This window comes from Elephas maximus, chromosome 9 (assembly GCF_024166365.1).
Source record: "Elephas maximus indicus isolate mEleMax1 chromosome 9, mEleMax1 primary haplotype, whole genome shotgun sequence".
NCBI classification, from domain to species: domain Eukaryota; kingdom Metazoa; phylum Chordata; class Mammalia; order Proboscidea; family Elephantidae; genus Elephas; species Elephas maximus.
Window position 1 is genome coordinate 75935182 of NC_064827.1, and position 21529 is coordinate 75956710.

Consider the following 21529-nt stretch of genomic DNA (forward strand, 5'->3'; position numbering starts at 1 on the left):
AGGGTGGGAGATGAGAATGGAGTGGGGGTGAGAAAGAAAGAACCACCTGAAAAACTCATCAAGAGAAACAGGCACATAATTCTCAAGATTGTGGAAGTGTGTGAGGGGACCATGGGAGAGGAGAGGCCATTAGGGAGGAAAAACAAATTTTGGACAGGAAGAAGCTGAGTGAGATGGTCAGAAATCACCAGGAAGTCCCCGGGGGGGGCCCAAGGAAAAAGTAAACTCCTCTGTTAAATCAGGAGTCTTTTTTTACACCTGGTCTCATAAGTAAGTGTCTTGTTGGAAAGATAAAAACTACTCTGTGAAGTTGTTCCCTAGTTCAGAGAAGGAACTGCTTTTCCTGTCAAACTATCTGGCAGACTGTTAGGGACTGAATTGTGTCCCCCCAAAATGTGTGTCAACTTAGCTAGGCCATGATTAGCAGTACTGTGTGACTGTCCACCGTTTTGTCATCTGATGTGATTTTCCTGTGTGTTGTAAATCCTACCTCTATGATGTTAATGAGGCAGGATTAGAGGCAGTTATGTTAATGAGGTAGGACTGAATCTACAAGATTAGGTTGTATCTTGAGTCAATCTCTTTTGAGATATAAAAGACAGAAGCAAGCAGAGAGAAAGGGGGACTTCATTACCACCAAGCAAGAAGAGCCAAGAGCATGTGTTCTTTGGACCCAGGGTCCCCTGAGCTGAAAGACTCCTAGACCAGGGGAAAACTGATGACAAGGACCTTTCCCCACAGCTGAAACAGAGAGAAAGGCTTCCCCTGGAGCTGGCACCCTGAATTTGGATTTCTAGCCTCTTAAAGAGAGAATAAATTTGTTTGCTAAAACCATCCACTTGTGGTATTTCTGTTATAGCAGCACTAGATAACTAAAACACAGACCTAGCTCTGCATCAACTGGGAGCTTCTGTGCTCGGCCTCATCCCTGTATTTCACTCACCATCTCGTGCTCTGTGGCTGTCTTGTTGGCCGCCTGCGCTCTCTCCAGGGCAGCAATCTGGGCCTCCAGCGCGTGGATGTGCTCTGTGCACTGCTGCTGCACGGTGAGGGCCTGTTGCTGTGCACATCTGCTTTCCTCGTTTGCGCTGGACTGCGGGGACAACAGGGGACAGTTACTCATGCAGAGAATGGTTTTCAGAGGGAAGCCATCTTCTGGTCCTAGGTGACCCCAAGATGGATCAATGTCCAATTGAAGCAACTTTTCTCCCTACCTGCAGGCTCTGCCTATTGCTCTGGACCCTGGCCTGGCCAAGAAGTAGAGTCTGGGGTTGCTCTTGGTGTAATGGCCTTCATCCTCAGGGTATCTAGGGACAGTCCTGGGTACCATCCTGTCCTAAGACACAGCCCTCCCTTACTTCATTCTGTGTTGCCCTCTACGGATGAAGCGTCTCCTTGGACAGGCAGTATAAAACAGTGGTTAAGAACAAGGGCTTTGATACAGAAAGATATGAGTTTAGCCATTTACTGGTTTTGAAGCCACAGGCTAGAGACTCAATTTTTCTGAGCCTACTTCTTCTAAAGAATGAGGATAATAGTACATATGTCTTAAGTCAGCTGCGAAGATTAAATGAAAACACGGTAGCACAGTGCCTCAGACATGGCAAACATGCAATCCATGTTAACTGTTTTTTATTTCTCCAGTTTCTAAACTTAACATCCCCACCTGGGCTGTGATGACCCGCCAAGCCCTTGATATCCTCTCCCCAGAGCCAGGACTACTCTCCATGCCCCTGGTTGCAAGCGGGATTTTGACTTCTCATGGAGCTACCACCTCTAAGAGCCCCAGAACTGGACTTGGCCCTAATGCCACATGACAGGTGGGTGTCAGCCAGTCACTCCACCTCTCTGGGTAACTCAGACCTTCCAGCAGGGCAGGACTTCCTCTGCCTACTGCTGCTCACCTGCTCCCATGCAGCACAACAACTGATTCTAAGGTCAGGTACAGATACCATTTCAGAAGCTGGGTGTGAGGATGGGACATCTACAATGGCATAAAGGGGAAAGCATCAAGGGCCTAGAACACAGCCCCTATAAGAAGCACTTACAAGTGCCTGAATCTGAGCCTCCTGGGAAGCCACGATTTCACTGCTCTGCTTTAACTTCTCCTCAGAAGCCTGCAGGGTCTGCTCTAGTTCTTTCACCTGAAGGGGAAACAGAAGCTTTCTTTCTGTTAAAAAGTAGCTGAAGAGTAGAAACAAATGACTTAAAAAATCAAATCAATTTAAATCATAAATATTACATAAAAAATAAAAATTAGAAAATACTCATAAGTACCATTATAAAATACTAGCATTCTAATGTATTTCCTTTCAGTATTTTTATGATGTTTTTAACAAGTCTGTATATACTTTAAATGAAACTTTATAAAGTTTTGTATTTTTTCCTCACTCTTAAGTTTTCTTCTATGCTTCTACGTAGTCTTTAGATCAGTTTTTTGGGGGGCTATCGATTATTTCTTCTATAATTCTATTATTTCTTTATAATTTTCTGAACCACTTAAGCATTTTTTTTCCCCAACTAAAATAATGCAGGAGTTAACATCTTCATGCAAAATCTTCTGACCTGGCTTGAATCGCTTCCTCAGGACAGGTTCCTGGAAATGGGACTACTAGGTCAAACATCATTACGGCTCATGTTGCAAACTCAGGTTTTACTCAGTCTACACATACTGACCAAGTCTGACGAGGCTCCTGATACTGCACTAGGACATGATGCTAGAGCAGTGAACAGGACAGACACAGGCCTGTCCTCAAGGAAGTCAGTGTCCAGTACTGACTAGACTTGGCTCTCTAAGGTGGCATATTCATCACACTCCAGCTATCTTTGCCAATTGCTCTTATAAAGGCCTCTTGCTTACTGAATAAGATTTGACTTGGGGATCTTTATTACTAAAACATATGCACAGAGAAAGTTGTAGCTTGGTGAAGAAGAGTTAGGTATCGAATGAGAGAAGGGGGTTTTTAAGTTTCATGGTTCCTCACATTCGTTCATTCACATGTACAGTTTAACAAAAACAACTCTACGAGAACAACCCCAACTCTGTAGAAGAGAACAGTATTATTACTTGTCTATGATCATAAATTTTATTAGTGGTAGAGCCAGGACTAATATATAGACTTTTTAAATACTGGGTACAGAAAAACATCCCCCAAATTCCCAATTTATAGGTAGAGCTCAAGAAAGATGCAGAATTCTCAAAAAATTAAACATGGAGCTACCATAAAAAAAATAAATAAATAAAACCCGTTGACGTCGATTCCAACTCATACCAACCCTGTAGGACAGAGTAGAACTGCCCCATGGAGTTTCCGAGGGGTGCCTGGTGGATTCGAACTGCCAACCTTTTGGTTAGCAGATGTAGCTCTTAACCACCATGCCACCAGGGTTTCCAAACGACCAAGCAATTCTACTACTGGGTATATACCTAAGAGAAATGAAAACACATGTCCACACAAAAACCTCGCACACAAATGTTCAGAGCGGCATTTTTCATAATAAACAAAAAATGACAACAACCCAAATGTCCCAGTGATGAATGGATAAATAAGATGTCATATGGTGGGCGAGTGGTTAAAAGTTCAGCTGCTAACCAAAAGGTAACCCAAAATACCCAGTGCCCTCGAGTCGTAGGCAGTTCAGATCCACCAGCTGCACCTTGGAAACCCCATAGGGCAGTTCTACTCTCTTCTATAGAGTTACTATGAGTTGGAATCGATTCAATGGCAATGGGTTTGGTTTTTTTTTTTTTGGTTTATAACCATACAATGGAATATTATTCAGACATAAAAAGGAATGAGGGTACTGTTACATGCTACAACATTGGATGAACCCTGAAAACACTATGCTAACTGAAAGAAGCCAGTTACAAAAGGCCACATATTATATGATTCCATTTGTACGAAATGTCCAGAATAGGTAAATCCATAGACACAGAATGTAGATTAGTGGTTTTCTAGGGCTAGGGGAAGGGGTTGGAGGTAAAAGGGCAGTGAATGCTAATAGGTACAGGGTTTCTTTTTGGCATGTGACTATGTTCTAAAATTGATTGTGGTGATGACGGTTACACAATTTTTGATTATATTAAAAGCCATTAAACTGTATACTTTAAATGGGTGAATTGTATGATGCGAATTATATCTCAATAAAGAGATACATATATATGTAAAAACATATGAAAAATTCAGAAAAATCCTTTAGGGAGATACATCTCTGATAAAAATTCTATTAAGAGAGCTTCTGGTTCCTGCCAAGTCGGCAAATTAGCCTGGACTGCTGGCTGCCTCCCACAGAATCAACCCTGAAATAATAACAGAAGCAAAATGGAAACATGAATTCCAAAAATGTAATGACAAAGAAAGCCCGTGAGAAACCACCGTGTGTAAGTGAGGGACAGACAGCTATAGGCTATAGTGGAGGGCAGCCAGAGGCAGTAGCAAGACAGCAGATTGAAGGAAAGCTTTGCTCTCTGTCCTTATTTCTCCCCCGCTTGTCCTGGGATAGTCATTTCTGTCCCTTTACCACAGCAATCCTAAGCCACCAGTGTGCAGTATCTGGAGGGTAACACCAGAGCAGCATGAAGCCCTACTTGTGAAGGCAGCTGTTGAAAATAGGAGAGGACTGACCAGTCATCCTGAGCTCTCTCTCCTCTACACCCTCTCCTTCCAAACATCAGGTCTGGTGGATTACAGTGTGGGAAACCACTTCCTCCCAGTGCTCCAAGTGCTCTTTAAACATGAAATTCTGATCAGAGGAGTTGGCTAGTGCACTGGCAGCAAATGGGAATGATCTCAAGAGCTCCTTTGGTGCCCGGAACTCTGCCCAGCACTCACCCCTCCCTTCTCTTTAAAGTCACCTGGACTGACAAATACTAGGGTCTGGTTGTTGGGCCTTTCCCAGTTTGTAATACCAGAGTATTGATACACTTAGGGAACGTAAGTTCAGAGGCCAATGAGAGGAGTACAGTTACCATAAAAGATAACATATAGAACAACACACACCATCTTAGAATTACTGGAACAGAGGGGACAAAAATTTAAATAAGTACAATAAATGTTTTTAAGAGACAAAGGAAAATCTTAGAAATATGAAACAAGAAAAATACTAAAGCAAGTGGAAATATTAGGTATTAAAAATGTAAGTACTGAAATAAAGAACACAAAGGATGGGATCAATGGAATGGAATAAATAGACTGGAAAGTGGTAAAACACAAACTCGTGAGCTGGAAAATCAGACTGAGCTATTCTCCCAAGAAAGTAGCAGGAAAAGGTAAGGAGACAGAAAACAGATAAGCAAAGTTAAGAAGTCTGGAAGACAGAGCAGAAGTACCAAACTCTAGACCAGAGTTCTCAACCTTGGCACCACTGACACTTGGGACTAGATAATTCTTCATTGGGTGGGACTTCCTGGTGCACTGCAGGATGTTCAGCAGCACCCTTAGCCTCAACTCACTAGATGCCAGTAGTACCCTTCCAGTTTTGCAACAATCAAAAATGTCTCCAAATATTTTCAAATTTTCTCTGGGAGACCAAATGGTTCCCAGTTGAGAACCACTGCTTTAGACAACAGGAATCCTGTAAGCAGAGGATAAAAATGGAGAGGAGGAAACATTTGAAGATGTAAATGGAGATAAATTTCCCAAAGTTAAAGAAAGATGAAAACATCGTCATCTCAGGTGCCAGAAGAAAAGAGCTCAGGTGACAAAAAAGAGAAGGAAGGAAAAACTCACTCCTTGCACTTACTGATTAAAGTAGAAGACTGCAGCCTTCAGTATGGATTACACCTGAATGTAAAGAAAAGAAAAATCCTCACAACTGGACCAATAAGCAACATCATGATAAATGGAGAAAATATTGAAGTTGTCAAGAATTTCATTCTACTTGGATCAATAATCAATGCCCTTGGAAGCAGCAGTTAAGAAATCAAATGATGAATTGTATTGGACAAATCTATATCAAAAGATGTCTTTGAAGTTTTAAAAAGCAAAGATGTCACTTTGATGACTAAGGTGCGTGTGACGGAAACCATGATCTTTTCAACTGCCTCCTATGCATGTGAAAGCTGGGCAATGAAAAAAGAAGACAGAAGAAGTAGTCATGCACTTGAATTGCGGTGTTGGCAAAGACTACTGAATGGACTACTTAAGGAACAAAAAGTCAGTCTTAGAAGAAATAAAACTGGAATGCTTCTTAGAAGTGAGGATGGCGAAACTTTGTCTTGCTTACTTTGGACACATCATCAGGAAAGACCAATCCCAAGAAAAAGACATCCTGTTTGGTAAAGTAAGCAGAGGGGCAGGAAAAATGAGAGAACTCTCAATGAGATGGATTGACACAACAGCCACAACAATGGGCTCAAATATATCAAAGATCATGAAAATGGTACAGGACCAGACAACATTTTGTTGTCTTACATAAGAGCCCCAGAAGTCAGCCTACTTGAGGGCAACAATAACAAACACATTATACTGACATAAAAGAATTTAAAGGGTGCAAGGTTCCAGAGAGAAAGAATGGCTCGCCTACAAAGGTACAATAATTCAACTGACTTAAGACTTATCAATAGCAATACTGACTGCAAAGAGGAAGACAATGAAACAATACACTACTGAGAGAAAAAAAAAAAAAAAACCAAAAACAGAACATAAAATTTTATACCCAGTCATTCCTTAGGGACACAAGACTGTAGAAGGTTTGCCACACAAAGTAACACACTAAGAACACTTCTGAGTAAGTGTTCAAATCACAAGGAAAACAAATCCAGAAGATGCAAAAGATATAGGAAGTAAGGCTGATCAAGTACCTTGACAGAAGCTATTAGCAAAAAAAAAAAAAAAGGAGGAAATAAAGAAATATATTTAAAAAAATGAGCACTATGTATGTTACATCTCAAAACTGAAATCCTAGGGGGAGAGAAGAAATGTCAGGGGAGAGAAATCAGATTTGAAAGGTTTAAGAACTCCATAGTGGTAAACAGACATGTATATATATAGGTATGTGCTACGTTAATGGCAAACACCATAAAAAACAAAGCAGAATGCATAATTGTTCAACTAGAAGAAAACTCTACCCTGTGAAATGGAAAGGGGGAGAAAAAGAAACAAATAGTACAGTAAATAGAAAATGTGAAATAAAAAAATGGCAGAAATAGTTCTAATGAAACATTAATTACAATAAATTACAATGCAAATGTATATGACAAAGATTCTCAGATTGGCTTAAAAAAAAAAAATCAGAACCAAGATATACAACAACATGCTAACCGGAACATATTTAAGGAAACAAATAACATCAAAAGGCTGAATATGACAGAATGGAAAAATAAATACTATGTAAAAAATACTATAAAAAAATACTATACAAAAATCTACAAAAAAAAAAAAAATACTGCATAACTAAAAACTGAAAGATATATCACAAGAGGCAAAGAACATTATATACCGGTAAAGGAACAAGAAGATTAGACCTTTTGAGCAAACATACACTTAAAAAGACAGCCTAAAAAATAATAAAGAAAGGTCCAAACATCTCAAGTCATACAAAACACGAGGCTGCACGATCACAAGCTTAATGGCATGACCAGGGCAAGCTTGTATAGCTCTTTGGTGGGAATCCTGGGAATCCTGTTGTGCCCCTCAAATCCATCCTGGTCCCAGGTGAGATTTGGCAACAGTTGAGGACAGCTGTGTACTCTACATATCCTGCGTGCTGTGGCTGGCTAGGACTTGCAGGACAACTGAATTTACTGCCTTGTCTCCCAGTTAGCTGGCTTCCATTTTCTCAGCCCAGTATAAGGAGACCAGGCTGTGCCTGGCACCAACAATCCAGGGTTGCAGGGACCCACCCTCTGCCTCCTCAAGGGGGGTTGCCTGGGGATTCCCTACCCAGTCTTGCCTTCTCCTCCATGTCTCCTTGCCATGCAGAAGAAAAGACCTTTTACCACTTGAGAATAGGGACTGGAGAGAAGACAGGAAACTACTGAGGTATATCCAAATTCATGTTACCAAAGGATGCTTACTGCTAGGCTTCACTATATATCAAGCAACAACTGACAAATCTGCAATAAGAAATAGATAAAGCAACAAAAGTAGTTGGAGATTTAAAATATACACCTCTTGAATGGAATGCTCAAACTGACAAAAGACAAATTCTGAAGACCTGAAAAATTTGGTTTTGATCAAGCTATTTTATACACATACACACAATACACTTTCTTTTTGTGTGCATAAAGAAAATTTATAAAAGTAGACCACATATTAGCTCATAAAAGACACAGAAAACTGATGCCATACAAACTATGTTCTCTAAATTTAAAGTAAAGTTAGGAATTAATAAAATAGCTACAGGCCCATGACTGTTCATATTATTCTCTTTACTTTTGTATCTAAAATTTTTAATAAAAAGAAGCCCAAAATAGTCTGTTTGGAAGTCAAATAACTTAGTTAAAAATAATCTTTGAGTTAAAAATAAATCATGACGGATATTCAGAAATAGTTACAACTGAATTATATGAAAATACTTGATGTCAAAATTTATGGGATACATATAAAACAACGTTTAGTGAAAAAAAGAAACCTTCAAGTAAAGTTACCAGGAAACAAGACAGATTAAAAAAATAAGCTAAGCATTCAACTCAAAAAATGAGAAAAACGATGAAGCAGACCTAAAGAAATAGGAAGGAAAAAATAATAATAGGTAGAAATAAATAAAAAAGGGAATAAATATTTGAGTAGATAACAAAATCAAAAGCTAGTTCTTTCAAAGGATTAATAAGCTAGACCAGGGGTTGGTGTATTTTTTTTGTAAAGGACCAGATAAATATTTTAGGCTTTGTAGGATGAGTCGGAATCAAGGTGATGGCAATGGGTTTGTTTTTGGGTTTTTAGGCCATTTGGTCTCCGCGACAACTACTTGGCTGTGCCACTGTAGCAAGAAAGCAGCCATAGACAATCCGTACGTAAACGGGTATGCCCTTCCGAAACACTTAGCCTGAGGGTTGGACTTTGCCGACTCCTGAGATAGATCTCTGGCATCATTAATCAAGAAAAAAAGGAATGAATATGCAAATGAACAAAATACAGAAACAGGGAAACACAGCAGAAATTAAGAGAAAGCAGTATTACATGTATTATGACATGCAAATACAGTATTAAATGCTAATACATTTTAAGAGTATCATATGCTAATAAATTGGTAAACCAAGATGAAATGGATGAGTTTTTTGAAGAGAAAAAAATGTCAAAATCATTGCAGAAGAAATGGAGAATCTGAAGTGTCTAACAGGAATAAACATTGAAATGGTAATCCATTTCTTTCCCGAAAAATGGTCCAGATGGTTTTACAGTTGAATTCTGCCAAATTTACACAAGATAGTAATTTTGAATACATTGTATTTTAACCTAAATTCTTTCAGAAAATAGAAAAACCAAAAGCTGCCCAGCTCTTTATGCAAGGCTAGTGTAACATGATTCTAAAATGTATTCGATTTATAAACAGATATAAAAATTGTAAATAAAGTATTAGCTAACCAAATCTGGAAGCTTACTACAAAAATAATACATTGAGTAGTAGTTATCCCAGGAGTGCAATGCAATGACGGTTCAACATCAGAAAATCTATGAATGTGATTCACCACATTAATAGACTAAACAATAAAAATTTTATGATTTTTTTTCAACCAATGCAGTTGAAACATTTGATAGAGTTCCACATAGCTATGATTTTAAAAAACAAACACAAAAGCAAAGATGAGAAGACAGGAAAGGGCAGGAAAACTGGACAAATGGACACGGGGAACCCGAGGTAGAAAAGGGGAGACTGCTGACACACTGAGGAGACTGCAACCAATACCACAAAAACAATTACTGTATAAATTTCTGAATGAGAAACTAATTTGCGCTGTAAACTTTCACCTAAAGCACAATTAAAAAAAAAAAATTCTTAGCAAACTGGAGGGGAACTTCCTTAACTCTGTAAAAATTAAATACCAAAACCTACTGCAAACTTCCTAGCAAATGAAGAAACTTCAGGTGCATTCTCTTTAAGATTAAAAACAAAGCAAGGCTGTCACTATCACTGCTCCTGTTAATACAGTGCTGGAGGCCCCCCCCAATGGTTTAAGGACGGAGAAAGGAATAAGAGGTACAAGGATTGAAGGGAAAAAAAAGCTGTCATTATTTATGGAAGATACGATTATCTGCTTTATATAATACTTACATAAAGCATTATAATGGTATGTGCAAAGAGCTGGACATGGAAAACCAAACAGGAAGAACACGCTCGGCGTTTCTCAAGCTGAAAGAACTGGAGAAAAAATTCAGGCCTCGAGTTGCAATAGTGAAGGAGTCCATGGGGAAAATATTAAACAACACAGGAGGCATCAAAAGAAGATGGAAGGAGTACACAGAGTCATTATACCAAAAAGAATTAGTCGATATTCAACCATTTCAAGAGGTGGCATATGATCAGGAACCGATGGTACTGAAGGAAGAAGTCCACGCTGCTCTGAAGGCACTGGCAAAAAACAAGGTTCCAGGAATTGATGGAATATCAATTGAGATGTTTCAACAAACAGATGCAGCGCTGAAGGTGCTCACTCGTCTATGCCAAGAAAAATGGAAGACAGCTACCTGGCCAACTGACTGGAAGAGATCCATATTTATGCCTATTCCCAAGAAGATGATCCAACCGAATATGGAAATTATAGAACAATATCATTAATATCACACGCAAGCAAAATTTTGCTGAAGATCATTCAAAAACGGCTGCAGCAGTATATCGACAGGGAACTGCCAGAAATTCAGACAGGTTTCAGAAGAGGATGTGGAACCAGGGATATCATTGCTGATGTCAGATGGATCCTGGCTGAAAGCAGAAAATACCAGAAGGATGTTTACCTGTGTTTCATTGACTATGCAAAGGCATTCGACTGTGTGGATCATAACAAACTATGGATAACACTACAAAGAATGGGAATTCCAGAACACTTAACTGTGCTCATGAGGAACCTTTACATAGATCAAGAGGCAGTTGTTCGGACAGAACAAGGGGATACTGATTGGTTTAAAGTCAGGAAAGGTGTGCGTCAGGGTTGTATTCTTTCACCATACCTATTTAATCTGTACACTGAACAAATAATACGAGAGGCGGGACTATATGAAGAAAAACGGGGCATCAGGATTGGAGGAAGACTTACTAACAACCTGCGTTATGCAGATGACACACCTTGCTTGCTGAAAGTGAAAAGGACTTGAAGCACTTACTAATGAAGATCAAAGACCACAGCCTTCAGTATGGATTACACCTCAACATAAAGAAAACAAAAATCCTCACAACTGGACCAATGAGCAACATCATGATAAACGGAGAAAAGACTGAAGTTGTCAAGGATTTCATTTTACTTGGATCCACAATCAACAGCCATGGAAGCAGCAGTCAAGAAATCAAAAGACACATTGGATTGGGCAAATCTGCTGCAAAGGACCTCTTCAAAGTGTTGAAGAACAAAGATGTCACCTTGAAGACTAAGGTGCAGCTGACCCAAGTCATGTTATTTTCAACCACATCATATGCATGTGAAAGCTGGGCAATGAATAAGAAAGACTGGAAGAAGAGTTGACGCCTTCGAATTGTGGTATTGGTGAAGAATATTGAATATACCATGGACTGCCAAAAGAATGAACAAATATGCCTTGGAAGAAGTGCAGCCAGAATGCTCCTTAGAGGCAAGGATGGCGAGACTGGGTCTTACATACTTTGGACATGTTGTCAGGAGGGATCAGTCCCTGGAGAAGGACATCATGCTTGGCAGAGTACAGGGTCAACGGAAAAGAGGAAGACCCTCAACAAGGTGGATTGACACAGTGGCTCCAACAATGAGCTCAAGCATAACAATGATTGTAAGGATCGTGTGGGACCGGGCAGTGTTTCATTCTGTTGTGCATAGGGTCGCTATGAGTCGGAACCGACTCGATGGCACCTAACAACAACAACAACGATTATCTGCTAGGGGAAAAAAAAAAAACAATATTAGAATAAGAGAATTCGGCAGGGTTGAAATATCTAATGCAAACAGATAATGGGCTTGGCTGCTAACTAAAAAGTTGGCAGTTTGATTTAACCCAGAGGCACCTTGGAAAAAAAGCCTGGCAATCTAAGTCCGACAAAGCAGTCACTGAAAACCCTATGGGCACAGTTCTACTCTCACACACGGTCATTGTGAGTCGGAATCAAGTCCACAGCAACTGGTGGTAACAGTGGTGGCAATATCTAAGACGGATAGATTGGTTGAATAACTTTGGATGGAACAATGATGATAAAGTGGGAAGAATGAAGAAAATGACTAACTCAACAGTAAGATCCAAAAAACAGTCCCTCCAAAAGGAAAAACTCTGACCCAAGGAGATTGTCAATCATAGCCATGTCATCCAACCAGGCTGCCACCCAAACACAGGAAAACACTGGGAATGAGGTCAGTACCCGAGTCTCCAGGATGCCAATGGTGGTGGCCTGGATGTTTCTGGTGGCCGACAGCTTCTGTCTGGTATCCTCCAAATTCTGCTCAGCAACTATTTTCTTTAAGTTGAAGGCGGGTAAAAGAAAATAGTCATTTTTCCAATGAATAAGTATTTATTGATATTTATGACACTATGATTTGTGCTAGGCACAAGGAACACTTTTTTACTTTTTAAATAACATTATTCGGAAAAAATTCACATATCATAAGGTATGCACAGATAAATTTGACACAGCTCCTTATGCTAATTGCTGGGACAAAAGACTAAGACCAAGAAAATATAGTGCAACAAGTGTCCTAAAGAGGAAGCACAGGGACGGAGGTACTCACTGCCTCAGGGGAAGGGGGAGGCTTCACAATTCCCAGGTGGCTGGAGGGTGGGGAATCATCCCAGGCAGAGGAAGCAGCATGACCAATAGAATGGAGAAGTGAAACAACCTGGGGCCTTCCCAGGACTACAACTTGTTAAAAGTCAAAAAGATGGTGGGTTTATGTCAAGAACTGAGACTAGAAAGCTAGGCAAAAGGCCAAATCATGGAGGATCTCTATGCTGCAAAAAGGAGTTTGAACTTCATTCTGTAGCCAATATTTTTCAAAGTGGGGTCTTCTCAACACTGGCATTATACTTACCTTGGGTATTGTTAAACTTAAGGCCTAACTCCAGGCTTACTGAAACGGGACTTTCTGAGGGTAGGGCCAGAGATACATATCTTAAGCAAATTCTCCAAGTAATTCTTATGCACACTAAACTTAGTAAACCACTGTTATAATAATGGTGATGGCACAACAATAATATTAAGAGCTGACATACACTGATTTCCTACTATGTTGCAAGTACCATTCTAAGCACTTCACATAGTGCTGATTTTGTTTGTGACTGTGCTACAGAATAAAATTGCTCTATAGGGTTTTCTTGGCTATAATCTTTACAGAAGCAGATTTCCAGGCCTTTTTCTTCTGTGGTGCCGCTGGGTGGGTTTGAATTGCCAACCTTTTGGTTACTAGTCAAGTGCAAACCATCTGCACCAACCAGGGACCTTTAAGCATGTCACATATTGTAACTCATTTAATCCTAACAACAATTTTATGAGTTTGGTATCATTAACCCTACTTTACAGATGACAAAACATACACAAAGAGATTAAGCTACTTGCTCTAAGTTGCAAGCTAGTAAGAAGAAGAGGCAAGATACCAACCAAGGCAGTTTGATTCTAGAAATCAATTTACACCCTAAGAACCAACATTATATTCACTGTAGGGGAGCTAGGGAAGATGTTTAAGGGAGTGATATGATCAGAAATGCTGTTTAAGAAGCTTAGTTTGGCAGTTGTGTGTAGAAGACTGTGCTAGAGGGCGAAGGAAGAGACTGCTGCTGGTAGACCATTCTGGAGACAGTTAATACAGACTAGGTTAGAGTTGCTGGAAGCCCTGAAGTACAGCAGTGGCTGTTAAAAAAAAAAAAAACAAAAAAACTAACCCATTGCTGTTGAGTCAATTCCAACTCACAGCAACCCTACAGGAAAGAGTAGAACTGCCCCACAGGGTTTCAAAGGAGCAGCCGGTAGATTCAAACTGCTGACCTTTTGGTTAGCAGCCAAGCTCTTAACCACTGCGCCATCAGGGCTCCGAAGTGGCAGAGGGATGAAGATATTTAGTTGAAACTACCTGAAGACAGAAAGCGAGTGTTTAATCTAGGATAATCCCCCTAGGTTTTAGCTGGATCACCTTTGTCATGGTGATGCCATTCACTGGGATACAAAGAGGAAGAGGAGTAGAATGCAGGAGGATGAGCTCAGATCTGATGAAACGTAAGCCGTTTTCCAGCTCTCTAGCTCTAAAATTCTAGGATTTCATGAAATCTTAAGTGTCACCACTGCCTTTCCAACCCTGGTGGTATAAAGAGAAGTAAAATCACCTCTTTTAGGAGTTCTTGCACATGCTCTTCCCCTGATAAATTCTGTTCCAGTCTCTTCTCCAACGATGTGACCTTCTCCTGCAAATGGGTGATGAAGTTTTCCTTTTCTTGAGCTTCAGCAGTGACCTACAAGTGAAAGCAGAGGAGATCATATTACACTAAAAACCTTCTCCACCTCCCTTTCTGTCTCCGGTGGGACCATCATGTTTCCCTGAGATTCTGTTCTCAACTGTATCCTATAAGAACATAAAAGATGCAGGATCAGAACCCAGCAACCTTCAGAGATCCAGTTCAGATCTAACACAGCAAGAGGCAAATGCTCTCCCCAATTCAAGCGACAGATTCACCTGCTAGAAAAGGTGTAAGATTTGAAGTCAGAAGCCACAAATTTGCACCCATCAATTTTTTTTTTTTATTACTAACTTTGGGCAGTTCTACTCTGTCCTATAGGGTCGCTTTGAGTCGGAATCGTCTCGACGGCACTGGGTTTTTTGTTTTTTTTTTTATTACTAACTATAGGGTTGCTATAGTGGAATCGACTTGATGACAAGTTTTTTTTTTTTTTTTTTAATTACTAACTCTGGACACTCTCCCTAATTCTTCTTTGCTGGGCTCCTTCTCCTTTACCTGCATTTAAATTCTGAAGTTCCTCAAGGAGTAATTCTAAGCCTCCCCCTCTCTTCCCTCTCTCAGTTTCTTCTATTCACATCCTTGGCTTCAATTACCACAGGCATATAGCGATTCTAAAATCTGAGACACTCTAAAGCTCTCCACTGTATTCCACACTTATGTATCCATGGCCTGCTGGCTATGCCCACTTGGATTTATTATAACTCAAACTCAACATAGCCAAAATGGAATTGATGCTTCTATGCTCAGTGGCATGCCAGATCAAGGTACCCTGACTAACCCTCCTGTTCAAAGTAACAAAAAAATGCTGAAAAAATATTTAAAAAAAATTTTTTAAATGTACTAATGAACTGGTGGAAACTCTAAGGCAAGTCTAATCTATAGTGATTAAAGATTAGTGGCTGGTAGGAGTTGGGAGTGGGGATTCACTGGAAGAGGCGTAAGAGAACCATTTGGGGTGACAGAAATTTTCTGTATCTTGATTGTGGTAGTAGTGGTTTCGTGGGTACATATTTGCCAAATCTCATTACATTACACATCTGAAAAGTGTGCATTTTGTTATATGTAAATCACACCTCATAAAATTGATTTAAAAAACACAAAGCAATTTCTTTAACCTGATAAAAATCGACAGAAAATACAATACTTGTTGGTAAAACACTGAAGTTTGAGAATAAGATAGCTTGCCTTTTGAAATTATGGTCACTGCTATACCTGACATCTTATCTAGCAGAATAAGGCAAGGAAAAAAAAGGTGTAAGAATTGGAAAAAAACAAAATTGTCATTATTCACAGATTATATGACTGCTATTAAAGAAACTCAAGAGAATCTATAGATTCATTATTAGAGTTAATAAGTTATACAAAAAATCAATATATAAAAATATTTCTATATGCCAGCAACACATAGAAAAATAACTTTTAAAATGACACAATTTACAATCGGTATAAAAATTAAAGCACCTGGAATAAACTTGACAAGAGATAACAAACCTTTATGGGGACAATTACAGAACCTTATTGATAGACATTAAAAATAAAAACCAACACTAAATAGTTGGAGAGAGGCTACATTCTTGGATAAGAAAATTCACATCATAAAGCAATCAAAGATCCCCAAACGGATCTGTAGATTCAATGCAGTTCTAATTAACAACCCAACAGGTTTTTCTGAGGAAACTGATAAGCTGTTCTGTAGAAGAGCAATGGGCCAAGAATATCCAAGACACTCCTAAAAAGAGCACTAGATAGGGAGATACTAGGACTTGTCCTAATAATACAGCTAATAAGGCAGTGTATAGTATTTGGTACAATACTGAAGCAGCACATATCAGAAAACCTAGGAGCAGTCCCATGTACATATGGAAACTGGAATTGTGACAAAACTGAAATTGCGTATCAGTAAGGAAAGAACAAGGAGCAATGGTGATGCAATGGTTAAGCGCGCAGCTGCTAACGAAAAGGATGGTGGTTCAAACCCACCAGGTCCTCTGCAGGAGAAAGATGTGGCAGTCTGCTTCCATGAAAATTACAGCTTTGGAAACCTTATGGTGCAGTTCTACTCTTGAATACAGGGTGGCTATGAGTTGGAATCGACTCGATGGCACACAACATCACTACCACCAAGAAAAAAACAGATTTTTAAATAAATGGTAACCCCCCTACCCCCCCGCCAAAAAGAATGTGGGTCCCTTTCTTATACCAAAATTGAATTTTAGGTATAATAAAGACCACGCCAAACTATAAGACTTTAATATAATAATATGGAAGAATACGGTTATGATCCCGGGTAAGGAAAGATTCCTTTAAAAAGATAAAAGCACAAACTTAAATTTCAACTAATATATACTAAGAGCATATATTCATCAGGAGACATCATAAAGAGTGTGAAGATAAGCCAAAACTGGGAGAAGATATTTGCGACCCATATAACTGACAAAGACAAATGGATGGCACCCAGGATATATATAAAGAGCTTCTACAATCAATGAGAAAAAGAAAACTAAACAGAAAAATGGACAAAAGATTTGAGCCAGCACTTCACAGAAGACCATCACTGACCAATAAACATGAAAAGATGACACACCTCATTGGTAATATGAAAAATGCAAAATAAAATCTCAGTAATTATTTCATACCCACCAGACTGGCAAAAATTAAAAGTCTGACAATACCACATGTTTGCAAAAAAGCAGAATAACTCAAACTCTTACACACTGCTGGTAGGGGTGTTTAAATTATTACAATTACGATGAAAAACAATTGGGCATTATCTGGTAAAGCTGAACATGTACGTATCTTGTGGCTCAACCTTTTCACATCTTGTATATACCCTAGAGTAACTCCTGCTCAGGTACAGACAAATGCTCACAGGTTTGTATCCTTTCATCATACCTATTCAATCTGTATGCTGAGCAAATAATCCAAGAAAGTGGACTATATGAAGAAGAATGCGGCATCATGATTGGAGGAAGATTCATTAATAACCTGCAATATGCTGATGACACAGCCTTACTTGCTGAAAGTGACGAGGACTTGAAGCACTTACCGATGAAGATCAAAGACTACAGCTTTCAGTATGGATTGCACCTCAACATAAAGAAAACAAAAATCCTCACAACTGGACAAATAAGCAATATCATGATAAACAGAGAAAAGACTGAAGTTACCAAGGATTTCATTTTGCTTGCATCTACAATCAATGCTCATAGCAGCAGCAGTCAAGAACTCAAATGACATACCGCATTGAGCAATCCCCTGCAAAAGACCTCTTTAAAGTGTTAAAAAGCAAAGATGCCACTCTGAGGACTAAGATGCACCTGACCCAGGCCACGGTATTTTCAACTGCCTCATAAGCATGCGAAAGCTGGACAATGAATAAGGAAGACCGAAGAGGAACTGATACCTTCAAATCATGGTGCTGGCAAAGGATACCGAATATACCATGGACTGCCAGAAGAACAAACACATCTGTTTTGAAACATGTAAAGCCCAAATGTTTCTTAGAAGCAAAAATAGTAAGACTCTGTCTCACTTTGGACATGTTATCAGGAGGCACCACTCCCTGGAGAAGGATACCATGCTTGGTAAAATAGAGGGTTGGTGAAAAAGAGGAAGACCCTCAACGAGATGGACTGACACAGTGGCTGTAGTAATGGGCTCAAACACAGCAATGACTGTGAGGATAGCACAGGACCAGGCAGCATTTTGTTCTGTTGTACACAGGGTCACTAAGAGTCAGAAAGGATTCAACAGCACCTAACAACAACATGACAAAGGTACAACCCTGGCCATGTTAACCAAGATTGTTAAGTTTTCTTATGCTCAGGGTCCATCATAACGTACCTTAAGACATATGTAACTAGGCCCAATGGTGTACGTTTGAGAATTCCTATCAGGACAATACTGACCTCTTCTGTTATGCAACTCTTGTTCAGCTAGGGTGGCCATTTCCATCTTAGTGCAGCCTGGCTAGACCAGGAACTAGGGCAAAGTGGACTGCACGAGAATCAGAAGTTTCAGCAGCCACTCTTAGGCTGAAGTTTCTGATAGAATGAGTTTTTACCCCAATTCATGAATCCTAGAAATCCAGGTCCACTCCTAGTACTCTACTTACCTTTTGCAAGTCAATGGAAAGCTGCCGAATGAATGCTTGGAGCTCTTGTTCCTTTTGCTCCAGGGCTGTGATCTTATTTTCTGCACCTGTTTTTGAAGCTGTCACATGATCTCTTCATTGAAAGAAAGCAGACAATGAAAAAATTTGGATATCTCATCTAAGACACACTCTTCCAAAGGAAAAATACAGATGGCTCTTCATATGCCAGGGCTGCAAATATTATTAGCCCATATGAATTATCAATGGAGAATATTCCTTGGCTTTCACTGAAGCAGAAGTCCAAAGAGAAAAATTCCACCCAAGTTTAAGCAAGAAATCCTCATCTGCCTTTGGTTTCTCAATAGCTGACAAGCTAAAACCATACTGAGTTGCTCAGAATTCAACTCTGGGTGGAGTGGTTCTGAGTCTAGGCAGGGGAAGAGGGGAGAGACTGATGAGAGGGTTGAGAGGGGGGTTTCCTGAGCCCCAGCCAGGTGAGGACCAGTCCAGAAGGCTTTGCCAGCACTAATATCAGATATAAGTGTTGCAATGAGCGACAGGGAAAGGCAGGTGGGCTATAGCCAGAGCTACGCTAACACCGCTTCCCATGGGCCCCACAGACCAAGCAAGAACCTCTGTTCTTCCAGCGTTGAGTAGTGTCTCTGCAATTCTTCTAACTTCTGGCTTAAGTCTGAAGACATCTGATTGGAGATCATCAACTCCTCCTGGGTATGACTAAGTTCTCTGGTTCGGGCCTCCAACTCTTGCTCCATTTTCCCTAGACTTTCTTCTTTTTTTAAAAGCTGACACAAAAATGTAAAGTTTCATTGGGCCACTTGACAATTAAAAGAAATCTAGACCAATAAGCCAAACATTTATAATACTTTTTAGGGCCAGTAAGGACAAAATATGCCTAGTAGTTAAGGAAAAAAAAGACTAGATTTCAAACAGAGCTTTTCCATTTTAATAAACTGAAAAACATACAAATATGATTACTACCAAAGATTACTAAAGTCTGTTTATCAGCAATTAAAGAGTAATGACCAGCAAAAGCAGAGTAATTAATCACCTATTCCGCATTTAGCTACTAAAACAAAACTGCGCACCATGTGCTTTACTTTACTTAGTTCCTGCTGCTGGAAGCCCTCTAATTCATCCATTTCATCTCTCTTTTGGAAAAGATTCAAGCTCTGGTTCTTCATTTCCTGTAGCTGAGCTGTGAGAAACCTTTTTTCCTATTTAGAAAAAGAAGACACCAATTGAGGCAACTAAAACTTTTTAATTGGCATTTGTATTATGCAAGCGGAATTCTTAACTAAAGAAAAATCTCAAGGAAATATATTATCAGTAGACAATAATATATTAATAACGGGAAGTTTTATAGTAATATGGACCAATATGGAATTATCTACAAATTCTTTAAGTTAAAAATAAATGTTATACTTGTAGACGAATGTTTATAGCAGCATTGTTTATAATAGCCAAAAAGGCTGAAACAACCTGAAGGTCCATCAATGGACGAATGGATAAGCAAAATGTGGTATATACATACAATAGAATAGTATTCAGTCATAAAAAGAAACAAAGTATGGATCCATGCTAAAACTTGGATATACCTTGAAAACATTTTGCTAATGGAAGAAGCTACACATAAAAGGTCCCATACTGTATGATTCCTTTTACAGTAAAATCTGTGGAAGCCAGAACCTGTAAAAGGCGGAAACCTGTCAGCGACAGAAAAGTGGTAAGATGAAAAACTTGTGAGACCCAGAAAAACAAGGCAGTCCCCTCAAATTCGGCTCTCTCACAGGTTTCACTGTATATGAAATAGAATAGGCAGATTAGACGTTACCAGGGGATAGGGAGAGAGAGAGAAAGAAGTAGAGTACTTACTTAAATGGATACAAAGTACTTTTATGGAGTGATGAAAATTTTTTAAATGACAGAGCCGGTGGTTGCACAATATTGTGAATGTACTACATACTACTGAATTGTACTTTTAAATTGTTTATTGTATGTTAGTGAATTTCACCTCAGTAAAAACATTTTTTAAAGTGTTTCAAATGTTAGTTGTGAATACGTGGAACCAGAGCAACAATTACTTAAACGTTTAAAGTTCTTAAATTTGATCAGCAATTTCAAATATGCATTTTACATGTCTATTCTCAAGACACCCTGAACTGGCGAGAATAACAGGATTAAGTAAGACTGAGTAACCCTTCGGAAGCTGAACTGATTTCAGTTAGCAAGTTGACAAAAATTAGATATGACCGATGTCAGCAGCTTACAATTTACTAAATCATAGCTTTTCACGATCACTTGCGATGAAGCCTGCTGCTGCAGTTTCTAATTCCTCATTGAAGAGAAGGTAAAACAATGTAAAAATAACATTTCCAAAAAATCAAATTAGCTTCAAAGACCTACACAGACGCCTCATTATTTTTTCTCAGTTTAAAATATTCTCCAACCCGTTCTTTGAAAAGGAATAAAGAAAAAAGGGAAATCACCTTAATAAACCAAAGTAGGTTATATTTGAATAAAAAAAAAAAAAAGTAGGTTATATTTGGTTCAGTCCTATACAGATACCCCTTACCATAATTTTAAAAGATTTAAAAACAAAAAAAAAGTGAACTTTGACCATCACAATCTTAAAGTGTTTCTTTTAAGACAAAAAAACTTTAACTCACATGCGCCCATATTTAAAAAGACCATTATTAACATAGTAAGTTTGCGGATTTTTTTAAGTACAAATTTCTTTGGGAGACAGGTTAACTTTTTTGCAAGGCTTTTCTTACACAGATATATTAAAGTATTCTGATAGTTTGATCAGACGTCTACAGCACATACAAAGAGAATCGATAGTTCAACTTGGTGT

At 39.1% G+C, this 21529-nt stretch overlaps 1 protein-coding gene across 6 annotated transcripts in view; it reads right to left on the reverse strand.

Annotated features, from left to right (window-relative positions):
- The window catches only part of GOLGA1 (golgin A1), a 56415-nt gene that overhangs the window by 17701 nt on the left and 17185 nt on the right, over nt 1–21529 (reverse strand). For 4 of the 6 annotated variants that reach the window (XM_049896168.1, XM_049896167.1, XM_049896165.1 and 1 more), the window contains exons 8-14: nt 19761–19889; nt 19288–19457; nt 18676–18787; nt 14430–14555; nt 12478–12573; nt 2049–2162; nt 944–1093 (exon numbers count right to left, since the gene is read on the reverse strand). In XM_049896168.1, the coding sequence (XP_049752125.1) occupies nt 944–1093; nt 2049–2162; nt 12478–12573; nt 14430–14555; nt 18676–18787; nt 19288–19457; nt 19761–19889 (897 nt within the window). The remainder of the gene's footprint in view (nt 1–943; nt 1094–2048; nt 2163–12477; nt 12574–14429; nt 14556–18675; nt 18788–19287; nt 19458–19760; nt 19890–21529) is intronic. The other 2 variants (XM_049896166.1, XM_049896169.1) reach the window with 2 other exon arrangements.